We start from the raw sequence: 14,849 nt of genomic DNA on the forward strand, positions 1-14,849 counted from the left end.
GCATCGCAGGTCAAAGGACCAGTCATACAACTGCAGCATCAAGTAAGTCACTGACGAGTGGATAGACATCCAAGTGACTACTTGCTATGGTCACGCTCAGTACCCTTGTTCTCTAACAAGCACTTGCACAATTGCTCCAGTGTCGCCACACTGTGGACTCAAGACTCGTCCATCAAAGAAAGCGATCTGTGCACTAATCTCAGCGGATCGATCACCGTCCTCGTGATGATCCATCGATCAGGAGCAATTCAGAAATTAATCACCAATGACACATGCCTCAAATTCTCAACTCTTGAGAATATGCGTCATCATCTTATTAATTTCTTGGACGATTCATGGACACATAAGAACATGTGAATGAAAAGAATGCCCATTCTAATAAATTCATTATTAGGTCAAGTACAAATTTATGTCCCAGAATAAAATAATGCGTCAGCCAAATTGGCTTCTAGGGCATACTTCTAACAGCCGGGACATCCCGTTCCGCCAGTAGCGACCAACTGGCGAAAATATCATCTTCCTTGTGCTACCGGATGGGAAAATTCATATGAAGCACGGATTCAACAGTTCAAAGAGAGCATCTCACCTAATGTTATAACTAGCGAGACAGTAGAGTTAGATTGATTCTTTATATACGTACAATTTTTGAAAGTTGTAAATTTTTTTGGGCTCTTAGAGTCATGTACTGTGAAACTCCATCATCAATATAAATCAAAAAATATCTGTCTTCGCATTTTTCGGGTATTGGGGGTGCTGAGGTGGCTCTCCATCAGCTGGGAATACATATGAAGACTGTTGTTTCCGTTGAGATTTCAGATGTAAACAGAAACATACTTAAGAGCTAGTGGGAGCAATCCTAGCACACAGGGGAACTAATAGACCTTTCTGATGTACAAGAACTTAACGGTGACAAGCTTGAGCAGATGATTAACACATTTGGTGGGTTTGATCTGGTTATTGGTGGAAGTCCATGTAATAATCTTTCAGGTAGCAACCGCTATAGTCGTGATGGGCTGGAGGGTAAACATTCATCTCTTGTTTATGATTATTTTCGCATCTTAGACCTTGTGAAGTGTATCATGGGGAAGAACTTCTGATTGCACCATCTCACTTTCTTGTTTTTGGGTCAGTGAATCTAGTTGTATGTTACATCAGGGTACGTTACAGCAGGCATCATCATTTCTGAAGGAAAAGTTGAGCAGGCATTATCATTTCTTTTGTTGGAAAAGAGGGCTCTGTGATGTTCTTGGTCAGGTGAGCGAAGCGCAAATAGGCTGCGCGCTTTATTTGGGGGAGTGAGAAATTAAGGGGGTGGTAGAGCATCTTTTAAATGTTTGCCTTTGATGATTGAGGCGGATTTTCTGATAAGCATAGCTATGTATTTAAAATGTTGAAAGATCATGAGGATGTTCTCTGTGAAACTCCATCATCAATATAAATCAAAAAATATCTGTCTTCGCATTGTCCGATTGATTGTTATGTGCACTATTATATTTGTGTAAAATAGAACGGGCCAGGCTTTACAAAGATTACACGTAAATGTACCAAAAATATATATTTTTCATTAATATCAAAGGCTTTACAAAGATTACAAAGGCTCCATCATCAATCCCTATGACGCCATCGTCGACGCGTGTACTGCTGTACGTCCGAATGAGAGGGTGCTGGATCCGAATGAGAGGGTGCTGTACTCGGGCCAGGCTCATCACCCAGAAGTACCTGATGCATCTGAGAAATAGCATCAAATAGGTGCCCGGCACCTAGTGACGTAGCCTCTGAGGGACCCATCCATACAATGTCGGTACTGATACCGAGTGCAGCTGCATTACGCCGCCGGTGCATGTCAGCATCATCATGACCTCCCCTAGCTCCAGAATGAGTACTCGAGCGCAGATGAGGAGGCTGAACTGCAACGTGCGTGATACGGAGATACCACTCCATGTATCCCGGTACGCTGTCTGATGGCCGGGTAACTGGGTGGCTCCTGCTCGCCTGGCTCAGCACGTGGTCCTCCCACCGCTCCCAAAGCTGATCCATATAGGAGTAATGTATCCGGTACGAGCCTGCTGTGGAACCTCTGTTGGCTCGCGTAGGGGCTAGTGGCGCTCGAGGGATGGTCTGAATACGACCAAACTGTCTAAGAACCCTTTCTGGATGATAGGGTTCTACGATATCAAGGCACTTGATGGAGCCACTAAAAAATGCGATATCAATATATGGGCGATCTCCCCGAAGCCGATGATGGGGATCCCAAATAACCTGCAAAACAAAAGGTCCATTTCAGTTTTATACTATATCGCATATTAAAAGTACTGACAAACACAAGCAAATGGTAATATGATACGTACCTCATCGATGCTCAAAAGGTCCAATGACTCACGTAGAACCACTAAATGGTCCATCGTGGTACGGGATGGAGTACCGGGCATCCAGCGGTGCACGCGGGGACTGGCATCAGTATACTCGAGCGACGGGTGAGGACTGAGTGCTGGAAAATGCTCATAAATCCATGCCTGCAGAAGCGTCATATAACCACTGATCTGTCTCACTGATGACCTCGACGCAATCCCCAACTGCCGATACAAATATGCTAAGGCAGCTGTACCCCAGGCATATGTGCTCACCCTATCCAGATCCCGCAGTAAACACAGATACGCTATAGGCACCCTGGTCCCACTCTTATCAGCAAAGAGTGTGCAGCCTAACAAAAATAACAAATAGGCTCGTGCTGCACACTCTATCCTCTGCTGGCTGTCTCTATCAGATACAGAGTGAAACTGAGTCCTCAGCCACTCCATCCTCACAGACTGACCGCGTGATGACAGTACCTCCTGACGCGCGTCTCCAGCTGACACCCCCAACAACTCCACAAGTAGCTCCTCAGCATCCCGATCACTCATCCTCTCAGGAGAAACTGCTACTGAGGCACCTGCGACAGGAATCCCTAAAATGGCGGATACATCATCCAACGTGATAGTGATCTCGCCAAATGGTATATGGAAGGTGTTCGTCTCGGGCTGCCATCTCTCTACGAAGCCCGAAATCAGAATCTTATCGGTGAATCGATAAGAGCACTGTACTAACTCTATGAGGCCCGACTGCCTCAATAGTGCTTTGAACCTGGTATTTGATTGGTTTGAAGACCACCACTTCCATTCACCAACCTTGGCAGTATGGTTCATGCACTTTAGTGGAGCCCGTTCCTGTAATATAAATGTATAATTACTACTACTTTATAAAACATCAATAAACAAAATATAATGCTATAACAAATAAACAATACCTGTTGCCTCTAGATGGAAGCTGCTATATGCGTCCTGAAACTGATCAGGACGGACTCATCCTCTGGACCTCCTGGACATGGTCCAACGGACTCATCGTCTTCGCCCCTAGCGGGCATATCATCATGCTCTGACTCAGGAGAGTCCGATGGCATATGAGCAGGCTCGGGAGAAGCAATCCTAGCACGACGTCTCCTAGCTGACGCCGTAGGTCTAACTCTGGCGGGACGGGGATCCATGTCTGAAAATATAGAAATTCAATGTTAGGCTATATCAAAGAAAATAATTCAATTGCATACATAAATGTTCGGCACAAAATTCAGCACGGCACGTGATTTGGCACCAGAAGCCTTCTGTTCGGCTGCACAGTGCCGAACAGAAGGATTCTGTTCGGCTGCACAGAGCACAGAGCCGGACAGAACCCTTCTGTTCGGCACTGTGCAGCCGAACAGAAGGCTTCTGTTCGGCACTGTGCAGCCGAACAGAAGGCTTCTGTTCGGTTGAGGGTTGCCGAACAGAAGGCTTCTGTTCGGCACTCTTCAGCCGAACAGAAGGGTTCTGTTCGGCGATCCAGTGCCGAACGGAGCACTGGAGGCGGGGGGGGGAGCTACCTCGAGGTGGTCGTGGAGGCGCCGGCGAGGTGCTCGTTGCTCGGGAGATGGCCGGGGAGGTGGTTCCGGGAGAAGCCGGCGAGGTGGTCGGAGATCGGGAGAATGCCGGCGACGAGAGGGAGAAGGGGGAACGGGGGGGTTTTGAGCGTTGGCGAGGTGCAATGCACCGACCGGCGACGAGAGGGAGAAGGGGGAGACGGCGGGAGGGGAGGGGAAGAGCGGGGTGGGGGGGGGTTTGGGGGGTGTAGAGAGCAATTTAGGTGAGGGGGTGGGGAGGGTGGGGGGTAATTTAGGAATTTTCAATTTTTTAGGGGTGTCCTTAGCAAATGGGGGGGTGTAGAGAGTATTTAATTTTTTTTTAATTTTTGGGGGGTGTCCTGAGCAATAGGGGGGGGTGTATATAGAACCACCCTTTTCCCCCTAATGCTGCTAGTTAGATGGTGGCATGCACTCAAAAGATAACTAGCTAGTCATTATTTGTTTGATTTTGTAAGTGAACCTACACCGAACGCACACATAAGAGGGACTTCAACTCATCCGTACAGACCGACTTGTTTATGCAATGTAAAATTTATGAACAAATATGTGCTTCTTTTCCTTTGATACAAAAGATGGGGAAAACCTATCATTCATTTCATAAAGGGAATGAATCGGCAGAATTAACAAATATGTGTCAGTAATACATAATTGAAAAGAACTGAAAGCCAACAGGACTAATAATACATGCCCCTTTTTGATGGATGCCTTTTCGCCTTCTTAATGAATAGGTCTATTGGTTTTCCTCTTCTCTTACATCACAGAGAGAGAGAGAGAGAGAGAGAGAGAGAGAGAGAGAGAGAGAGAGAGAGAGATTACTTTCTATTTTTCATTTTCTATCAGAGCAGTATCCTTATCCTGGCTCAAGTTCTGAGCTTAGTTTGTTGACTAGAGTTTTTGTAGTATTGACGATGTGAGATCAACTGAGGTAGTTCATCAAATCAAAGAAATGTCTATAAATGTGCAGGATAGTTTGTTAACAAAGATAAGTCTAGGTTGGGCATAGGGTGCACAAAGTCACTGCTTGATACATAATATGGATTGGAAGTTAAAAAGGAATTTTCTTTGAGGCTTTAAGATACATATCGGAGGCCTTGCGTCGATTGTGCAAAGAATTAGTGTGCAAGTCCCTCTTCTGGTATCTACATCCTCCACAGTTGCTATGCTCACAAACATTCGAATTTTGCTGCACTGCTGGACCATGAAGCCCTTCTATTAGACGTCCTCGTAAGACTAAGGGTTTAAATCTAATCACAAACACCACGATCGGCCCGTGATCAGCTCCAATGGATCTGTGCTGCAGTGTCCCTTAGTCTACATAGATTATGGGTCGGGTCCGCTTTGATACCATTTGTAACAACTCAGGACCTCATCCAAAATAGCTAGTCGAAAGGTATTATTTAGGTTTCTTGATTCTATATAGGTACCCAAGATCTATCCAGTGAATAACCGATATGAGATTAAACACACGCCCGCACGGGTCCTCACAACAACTACCGGCAAGTCTGCACAAATATTGGTGTTATGAACCTCTGAACATCCTTGTGAATTAGAATTGTAGATGAAGCAGTGGCAAGAGCCCTAAGTGCTTAAAGGAATGAACAGAAGCAACAGTGGCCAGAGCCATAATGTCTTCATCTATTCATTCTTCACTCCTTTAAGCACTAAAGGCTTTTAGAATCCTGCATGATGTTTAAGTACAAATTTTTACGTGATCGCCGTTTTCACTTGACAAATTTGGGGCTCTAAGATCTTAGGCAGGATTGCCTGCATCTGAATTTTACAAGTTATATTACAGCCAGAAATAATTTTACAGGTTAAAAAATCTGTAAAAGTCCTGATTTAAACTGCAGCTCTGCCCACCAAACTAACAACAACTTGCAATTGCTAAAGGTTTGGGCGTAATAGGTTTAATCCAGCTCTTCGCCAAGCCTTGAGGCAAGGCCGGCGGCTTCAACCTACATTAGATACGAAAATGCTTTTAAATAACCTCTAAAAATGGGTACTCTAGATCTAGATGAAGAATTGGGATTATATCTTTCGCGTAAAAAAGGGTTTCACCTTTCTTCATATAAATCTACTATTGGATCATCCACTATACAGATCAAGTCACACCGAGCTCTACTATGCATTTGCCTGCACAAAATTTACAGCAACCCGTGGATGATCTAATGGTGAGTTCACAAAGGTGAAAATTTCTTTCGCATGAAAGATACACCCTCCGGCTCCTAGATGAAGGGCAAAGCAAGATAATAAAATTTAAAGGAAGAATTTGCAGAAAATACTTTATTTTTATTTTTGTAGAAATAAGTATTCCTCTAAATGATTCATTTTAGTCTCTTAAAGTAAACACGACCACATTGCTTTAATTATCATAATTAATTGCTCAAAAATTGATAATTCAATGAAACCTTTTGTTTTCTTTATGGCACTTGATACAAAAAATTTACGTTTCAAAATAATATTTACTTAAATGAACAAGATTCAAGAACCTTGACCCTGACTTTAACGCAAGCTAGGCATTCTTGGCTCCGGATGAGTCAAAACTGTGTTAAAGTTTAGTAGTTGAGCTCAAGTTGCACCCAAGTCCAAGCCCATCATAATTTGAAGACAAGCCAGACCAAGGCCACAAAAGTCAATCCAATCGTATATAAAATGGATTGCATCCGTATGATCAGATGAATTTGGTCCGTCGGATCTAGGTTTTCTTCAAGCACCTCCTATTTGTAGCCCTCTCCAGCGCCGCGTTTAGCCCCTCTTCGGTCCTCTGCTTCCTACTTCCAAGTGGACAGACAGAGAGAGAGGGAGGGAGGGAGAGAAGGAGGAGAGAGAGGAGGCCAAGATGGTGCAGCGATTAACGTATAGGAAGCGCCACAGCTACGCCACTAAGTCGAACCAGACTAGGGTTGTTAAAACTCCAGGTAAAGATTTCATCTTGCCGCCTTCTTTGATGATTTTGGGCTTCTCAGATATCATTCTAGGGCTCCCGCGCGTGTTCGATCGCATGTTTTTTCATTTATTTTTTGTTCTTATTCGATGCTGGTTGGATTTCTTTTCTTAATCTCTTGTGGTTTGGGAGCTAGGGTTTATGGGGTTTTGGACCTATGTTTCGTTATGGATTTCTAATTTGGTGGGTTATATTGAGTGTATTTGATTCGAAAACTTCGGTTGCATCTTTTTTCATTTTTTTTTTGTTCTGATTCGAGTCTGGTTGGATTTTTTTTTCTTAATCTTGTGTTGGTTTGGGAGATAGGGTTTTTGGGGTTTTGGATCTATGTTTTGTTATGGATTTGTAATTTGGTGGATTATTTTGAATGGATTTGATTCGAAAACGTAGGTGGGAAGCTTGTCTACCAGTACACCAAGAAAAGAGCGAGCGGGCCGAAATGCCCGGTGACTGGCAAGAGAATCCAAGGGGTAAGTGATGCTTTTCGCCGTTTCTATTTTGAGCTTAAGTTGGATTTTTTGCTAATTAGCCATTAATTAGGAGTAATTGGTTTTGAGGATTATTAGTTTTCTGCATATGTAATTGCATTGATGTTAGGGCTTTTAGATGTATTGCTGGGATATCTATTATTTTGACTTTCTGGTGGTTGCTATTGTAATACGTCAAAGCTATGCATTTTTTTGGGAAGTTTTGCCATCCATTGTTAAATCAACTATATGGACCTTTTGTCCTCGTTCATCTGGAGTAGCAAGCTAACGGTGTAAACCATCGCAAATGATAGAATACTTGCATCTCTCTTGTGCACTATATGATGTATGGGATACCAATGTGATCTTTATGCACAAAAATATCATTTTTGACTAAATGTAGGTGAGTGCGATAGATGTGGCCTTGGTTGATTAAGTTTGTTAGCCAAAGATGCAAGTGACGAGTTTACTTGAATGTTTTGTTTAACATATAAAATATGTACAATCCTCTACATACAAGCAGCGTGAAGCAGAAGTGGAGCATAACAGAGATTTTATTAAATCCAGAACATCCATCTTGGTAGCTGGAAATTGCAACTGACAAAATGGAACTGAAAGAAAAGTCCCACTGTGAATACATGCTTTGGTGTCCAAGTACACCTTTCTGTTGGTTAGTTAAGCTTGTTAAAGCTGAAAGTTCTGAAAGTTAAGCCATTTCATGGAATGTTAAAAAATGGCTTCCTTCCAGGTTAATGAAACTTGTGAGAGAAGTGCTTCCTGTAATGTAATATATCCTCTAGGTCTTCTTAGTGTGAATCAATAAAGACATCAAATCTGGTTGCTGCCCAATATTCTCCTTAATCTTTTTTTTTTTGTGATTGATGAACCTGTTTGGAATGACTCTGGCTGCACCTTATGTCTTGAATCTCCTATTGTTAATTCGGAGTTTGCCGAAGCTCTGTTTTGTCAAAGTTTGTATTGATTAGCAGTTTTGATCTGTATTTTGTATTGTAAAGGCCACTGATTCAAATTCTGATTTTGATCTTTTGGCAGTTGCTGTTAGGAGTTACATGGTTGCTAAAATGCACTCATAGCGTATAAGCCTTTGGTGGAAAAAAGATCAGCAAACAAAAAATGATAGCTTATCCCTTGGAATGAGAATTTTTCAAGACGAAAGTTTTTGTAGTGTGGTCTCTACTTACAACCTAGTTTTGGCAGAGCTGCCTTGGTAGTTCAAATAGTTGTTACTTGGGCAAGAATGAATGTTGAATGAAAAATGAGATAGTAAATCGATGATTATTTCAAAAACATTTTGCAATTGAAATTTGTGTTATGATATTTAAATTTGGAAGAGAAGACGATCAAGTAGAGAGTCTTCTGTCCTATATGTGCTGTTATAGTCCACTAGCATTCTTTCTTAATATTTGCTGTCATTTAGTTTATTGCTTGCAAATTTGTTCCTTTTCTTAGTTCATTTGGGAAGCCTTTATATTTCCTGCTACATAATACAAATATATTTTAGTTTTATCATCTGATGATTCTGTTTTATGTAGACTGCTTACAATTAAGGCCATATCATATCCCTGCTGTATACAAGCTCTTTATTCCTCTTGGTGGCATTCCTGCATATTCTCTTAAGTTGTGCATATGTTTTCCCCCTTTTTTTCTCTGCGTTTTTTTCTTATTCATGTTCATTCTACATGCTACATGATTTTTGACTGTTACTTGTAGACTTTTAGACTAGCAACTATTATATCTGGTTCTTTATCACATAATGAAAATAGAACCAAATAGCTTACTCATCAAGTATTGGACATAATATTCTGCAGTGTCATTTAACTTCTCCCTAGGATCAGAGGCTGTGGTAAACATTATTGATGGGGGTGTATATGAAATTCTGAATGAATTAAGAGAATCATAAAGTTGAGTAATGTGAGTGTTTTTTTATTTTCTTTGAGCCAATGTCTCCAAAGAACAGATTTTCTCAAGTCTGAGTCTATACTCTAATAAGACACATGCATCTTTTTGCTTTTGGATAAATGATATTCTAGTTCTCAGGGAGGGTGTAAAATATTTGTCCTTCCACCTATAACAGAGTTGAGAAGTTTTATTTTTATGTTTTTAAACAAAAAATAAACTACAGTAGGAGTTATCTTTCCAGAAGGACAGCGTACTAATGATTTTTTTCTTCTAAAGTTGGGTCAACTAGTAATTTTAATTTTGCAAGTGTTGTTTGGAACCGTTATGAGATATATTTCTTAAAGAAAAAAAACACGTAGTGGCTTTTGGAATTCTCAGATTTTGGCTCATTCATTTGGAAGGTTGATTTGAAATGTTAGCCCTGAAGGATATTTACTTGACAACTTGAAGTTGATTGAGTATTTGCTTAAGTAGATCAAAATGTGCGAATTGGTTGAACTTTTTGAGTCTTATCTTGTTTCACTTAACTGAATTATCATGTTCAAGTTATGTGTTGCGATGGCCTTGAGAACATGATATATTGTAATACCTGGTCATACTTTCAGATTCCTCATTTAAGGCCTGCTGAGTACAAGCGGTCCAGATTGTCTAGAAACCGGAGGACCGTGAACCGTGCTTATGGTGGTGTTTTGTCTGGAAGTGCAGTCCGAGAAAGGTAACTGTTCTTTGTTGGCCTGATGGTGGCTCTTGATGCCTTTCTGTGCATTGTTTTCTCATCTCCTAGCTGGTTTTGCAGGATCATTCGAGCTTTTCTGGTTGAAGAGCAGAAGATTGTTAAGAAAGTTTTGAAGATCCAGAAGGCAAAAGAGAAGCAAGCCTCAAAGAGCTGATACAGAAAAAAAGCAAAATGCTTTTGAGTTGTTGTTACTCAGAAGAAATTTTTGACTTTATGGGCGATGATTAATGATGCAAAATGATTGGGTGGTAGTGTGATGAGGCTACCGTCTCATTTAGAGGTTTGTTTCCTATAGTTGCCATGGATTTCATTTGTAGAAGTTTTTGGGGCATCTGTTACCTACCTTGCTTTGTGCTGATTATTTGTTATGTTTGAACCTTCCATTTCTTGAACTGTCAGATGGTAATGCTTTCTTGAACTTTTTTTTGTTCTCTTTCATTTGCTTCATTAATCATTAGGCTAAGATCGGTCCCCCATATCTTTTACTTGTCATTCTCTTCAAACAAAGTCATTCATTATTGGGGGGCAGTTCCACCCTAGAATGTCATCCACTTGATGAACCAGGCTGGGAAAAAGATATGGCCTTGTTGTAGTTCCACTGCTCTCATGAAAAAGATATTGCCCTGAATACATTCATTGGATTCCGTTGAGCTGTTCCATTTAAGTCCGCTGTTTGGGACGTGTTATTATTTGGTGGCTATAAGTAACTATAATAAATATCGGAGCGAATCTATGGGGCCAAACCATGGTATCAAAATAAAAACGAAAACCAAAAACAAAATCCCGTTATTGGTGCCATTCTTGATCTGTGCAATACCTAAAGCCTGTGGATTCTGTGAAGTATCCATACGCCCCTGACATGGCGATGAAGCTTTGATGGATATCAAGGTTGTGTCTTAATTCCTAGTAATAGGATTAGATTAGGTGGTGTTTTATGTGAATGGATTACAGAGCTGTTGCAAGAAATTCGCAGCATTATTTCTGTCGACTTCTGAGAAGATAATTGCACAAGGTTAAGCCAAACTTCATTGAGAAAGAGAAGATACAGAATTTCCAGCACCATTAGAAACAGCCTCGCAACACTGAGCAAACGTAGATGGTTGTTATCGTAGGAAGCAACAACTAGCTTCTACACGCTGAAACTAAATATTGCAACAAAAGCTGACATCTCACACGCTTGCCAAACCAGAAAACGAAAACGTTACTACAACATTACTACAATTGGCCTGTAACCAGCTAGGCAACTTCAAGATTTGGTAGATGCCAGAGCCTTCTCCCTCATGGCGTGGACGCGTTCGAGCAACTTTTCGAAGGGAATTGCCGTGTCCTTGATCACCTCAAGGTCTATGAAGGAAGCGACAGAGGAGTGCAGGAGTGGCACTTTCTCCTTATCCAGTACTTCGACTCCGACGAGGTCTGCAAGAACCCTAAATCCTGCAGAACAAGCGCCGACAATCACATCGAGGAGGCCAGGCTTTTCTCCATTGATAAAGGGGCCATTACTCGGCAAGTCATTCTGAATGCCCTTCTCCAGAGTGCTCATGTGCTCTATAAATTCCTCCGTGGCCTTCACTTGTGCCTCACCATCTGATAATATAATGGCATAGCTAGTTGGCATTATCTGCAACATCCATGTTTATGAAGCATAAGCACACTGATAAGTGGAGGGGAAGAGTCCTAACAGGTGGGAGCTAAAGGGAGCCCGAAGCAGGAAGAGGACATAACCCTACTCTCTTGTTATTCTCTCTATGTCAAAAGCAAACAGTTCAGATTCTCTTCGTTTCCTCCGTTGTTTGGTGGGATGGATTAAATTTAAACTTCGCAAAGGGCATTCTATGATAGGGCGTATTGAGTGGGCTGCAAGACTAACGGTCCGCTGAATCGAAGCTCATGGAAATGGAAATCCAGCAGCCTCTTTCTAGGTTTACAAGCAAACTGCCCTCATGAGCTTCGCTGACTTGATGGCCTAGATTCACATACTTGGAAATTGTTGGATTAACCCCAAAAAAAAAGAACATATCAACTGTTATTCTTCACTTATTTTAATTTTAATTTCAATGGGGTTTTGGCTAATCCGTTTGATTTAAGCTGTGCCTTTTGTGAGCTTAGATTCAATTTCCAAAGGCTGAGGAGTTTTTTTTTTTATTGAAAAGAAAAAAAAAAGAGATGGGTGCAACTATGCAAGCAAAGAAGGAAAGTCGAATAATTGCATGGTTATATACCTTTTGGTAGATGAAATCAGCAAAGAACCGGACCTTAGCTTTCTTGTAGGTATCCTCTGGAAGGAGTGGAGGTTCCTTCCACGTCTCCTCAACGAACTCCAGGATAACAAGTGACTCGGATACTGGCTTGCCATCCAGCACCAGGACTGGCACCTTCTTGTGAACCGGGTTCAGCCCAAGAAGTGCCTCGCTCTTGTTCTGGAGGTCCTCCTCTACGTACTCGTAGGCGACGCCCTTGAGCCTAAGAGCATGGTGAACAATGGCACAGTAACCGCTGCCCCAAGCACCATATAACTTCACTTCCTTCACCTCTGCCATGTTTCTTTTGAAGCTGCAGGCGAAGACTTTCTAATGCCTCCATTTATAGAGTTTCCTTGGGCTGATGGCCACCTTTCCTGCTTTTTTTTTTATCATTACTTCGGTCAGCTTGTGGGGAGGTGTTATATTAACAGAGGAATAATTTTTGCCACGGCCGAAGACTTTCTAATGCCTCCATTTATGGAGTTTCCTTGGGCTGATGGCCACCTTTCCTGCTCGTTTTTCTATCATAATTAACTTCGGTCAGCTTGTGGGGGAGGTGTTATCTAACACAGACAGGAATAGTTTTTGGACCAGTACGAATCTGACCCAAAATGTGACACTCCTGACGTGGTGCATCTTGATTGGTTGGAACCTATTAGGTACAGACTCACAATGGAGGAAGCCATGTGGTGTCATCAATTTGGGTGGTCTCGGAGTCATCATTTTCTAGGCTTCTAGCTACTAGAAACTTCGATGACGCCTGCTTAGGCTTAATAAATCCTGTGTTAGAAACTAATGACAATGTTGGCAGCAAGGAGGTGCCGGGTTTTGATTCGTTGATTAGCAAAAGGGTGACAGACGACAAATAAAGCCCTTTCATTAGCTCAATGAAAGTGGTTATCCTTTGGTCCCATCTACTGTCTACACAAGCATTGACCATAGAGAGAGGAGAGTGCTATGGAATGAGGTAGCTAATTTGATTCCAATGGTGGTCGCAGAGGATTTCAACTATATTGATGGCCTTGAGAAAAAGTGAGGGGAAAAGGCTTTTAACAATAAGATTCAAGTCAGAGAATTCCAAAATTTTATCATGGCCAATGGCTTAGTTGATTTTGGGTTCATTGGGCCGAGATTTATCTCGTGCAACAATAGGTCAGGCCAAGCGAAAGTGTAGTAGAGGATTGACATAGAATTTGCCACAACTAGCTAGATTCAGAGGTGCCCGAACTATCAGGTAAGTCACCTGCCCCGGATAGCATCAGCCCACTGTTTTATCCTGGTTAGTAGCTCGACTCTTCAACCTTACCGCCGTCCATTTTGATTTGAGAAGATATAGCTATATTTCAATTTGAGAAGATATGGCTATCTTATCCTTGGTCGTGGGATGTTGTGCGGAAGGCATCATGGATGTCAGTGCGAGAGATGCAATGTATAGAGTGACTTGTAAACTGGAGATGACCAAGCGCTGGTTGCATAGGTGAATCAGAAAGAGATGGGGAACATATTTAGAGGGGGGGCTTGATTGAAGGAGAACAAGGGAAGCTCAAGGTGCAGTTATCCAGGCATCACTCGCTTCTTAGGCAGCAAGAGATCCTTTGGAGATAGAAATTGAGAATACAATGGATTTTGGAGGGGGACTGTAATATTAAATTCTTCCATCAATCGACGATCATCCGGAGACAGAGGAAGAGAATCAACAACATCAGAAATGATAGTGGATAGATGACAAAGGACTCTGATACTATTCGGAGGGTGCTAGAGCAGTTTTTCAAATCTAGATAGACGGGCCGTCAGGCAGCAGGGGCCCACCTAGTGAGCCTGCACCGTTGATGAGTATTTTGGAGGAGAAAAATGTAGCATTGGTTAGCCCTATCTCAGCCGTGGAAGTCCAAGAGGCTCTCTGGTCTTTGGTTGAGGATAAGGCCCGGAAGCTGCATAGTTTTTCTCCGATCTTTTTCAAAAGGTACTAATATATCATCATGCAGGATATGACGACGGCTGTCTAGTAGTTTTTCACAACTGCTACAATGCCTCACGACTGAAAAGCGGACCTTCATCATTCTGGTTCCGAAGAGGCAGGGCCTACGGAGCCGAGCCACTACTGACTGATTAGCCTCTACATTACTCTGTATAAAGCTATTGCAAAGATTCTGGTGCATAGGCTGAAGGGCATCTTGCTCAGACTCATTAGCCTTGAAGAGGAGGCTTTTGCTTGTGGACCAAGAATCAGTGATAATATTTGTATTACTTATGAGTTCATGTTTGACCTTCAAAGAGCTTCGGGGCGAAGAAGTTTGATAGGTATCAAGCTTAATGTAAAAAAAACCTACAACAAAATTGGCGGGAGCCTCTTAACTCACTCTTTAAAAAGCTTCGGATTGCTTTAAAAGCCACGGGCGAAGACTTTCTAATGCCTCCATGTATAGAGTTTCCTTGGGCCAATGGCCACCTTTCCGCTCGTTTTTCCATCATAACTTCGGTCAGCCTCACATATTCAATAAATCGGTGGCTCGTTTTTCAAAATAATAATAATAATAATAATAATAATAATAATAGCTTTAGTCAGCTTGTGGGGAGGTGTTAAATTAACAGACAGGAATAGTTTTTG

At 42.0% G+C, this 14,849-nt stretch overlaps 2 protein-coding genes across 3 annotated transcripts; one reads left to right on the forward strand and one right to left on the reverse strand.

The window, feature by feature from the left end:
* The first annotated feature begins 6,668 nt into the window (after nucleotides 1-6,668).
* LOC103716406 (large ribosomal subunit protein eL34) lies at nucleotides 6,669-10,416 on the forward strand. Its single transcript, XM_008804388.5, has 4 exons — nucleotides 6,669-6,849; nucleotides 7,266-7,345; nucleotides 9,868-9,977; nucleotides 10,059-10,416. The coding sequence occupies exons 1-4, from the start codon at nucleotides 6,771-6,773 to the stop codon at nucleotides 10,150-10,152; spliced, it is 363 nt and encodes a 120-aa protein (XP_008802610.1). The 5' UTR covers nucleotides 6,669-6,770; the 3' UTR covers nucleotides 10,153-10,416.
* A 585-nt stretch (nucleotides 10,417-11,001) lies between these two features.
* Nucleotides 11,002-12,743, reverse strand: LOC103716407 (glutathione S-transferase U10). Of its 2 annotated transcripts, none has more exons than XM_008804389.5 (2): nucleotides 12,221-12,743; nucleotides 11,002-11,619 (listed from the first exon to the last, which is right to left on the reverse strand). In XM_008804389.5, exons 1-2 carry the CDS (start codon nucleotides 12,536-12,538, stop codon nucleotides 11,245-11,247), a joined length of 693 nt encoding a protein of 230 aa, XP_008802611.3. In that variant the 5' UTR covers nucleotides 12,539-12,743; the 3' UTR covers nucleotides 11,002-11,244. The 2 variants fall into 2 exon arrangements, with proteins under 2 accessions (XP_008802611.3, XP_038990240.2); XM_039134312.3 differs by having other exon boundaries at nucleotides 12,254-12,655.
* Between the last annotated feature and the right edge of the window lie 2,106 nt (nucleotides 12,744-14,849).

The sequence above is a fragment of the Phoenix dactylifera genome, chromosome 15 (genome assembly GCF_051530095.1).
Source record: "Phoenix dactylifera cultivar Ajwa chromosome 15, Ajwa_hap1_PhDact_Kaust_v1.1, whole genome shotgun sequence".
NCBI classification, from domain to species: Eukaryota; Viridiplantae; Streptophyta; class Magnoliopsida; order Arecales; family Arecaceae; genus Phoenix; species Phoenix dactylifera.

Coding starts and splice junctions, on each gene's coding strand:
- LOC103716406 (XM_008804388.5), top strand. CDS start 6,771: ATGGTGCAGCGATTAACGTATAGGAAGCGCCACAGCTACGCCACTAAG. Junction 6,850..7,265: donor TAGGGTTGTTAAAACTCCAG/GTAAAGATTTCA, acceptor TCGAAAACGTAG/GTGGGAAGCTTGTCTACCAG. Junction 7,346..9,867: donor CTGGCAAGAGAATCCAAGGG/GTAAGTGATGCT, acceptor TCATACTTTCAG/ATTCCTCATTTAAGGCCTGC.
- LOC103716407 (XM_008804389.5), bottom strand. CDS start 12,538: ATGGCAGAGGTGAAGGAAGTGAAGTTATATGGTGCTTGGGGCAGCGGT. Junction 11,620..12,220: donor CTGATTTCATCTACCAAAAG/GTATATAACCAT, acceptor TGGATGTTGCAG/ATAATGCCAACTAGCTATGC.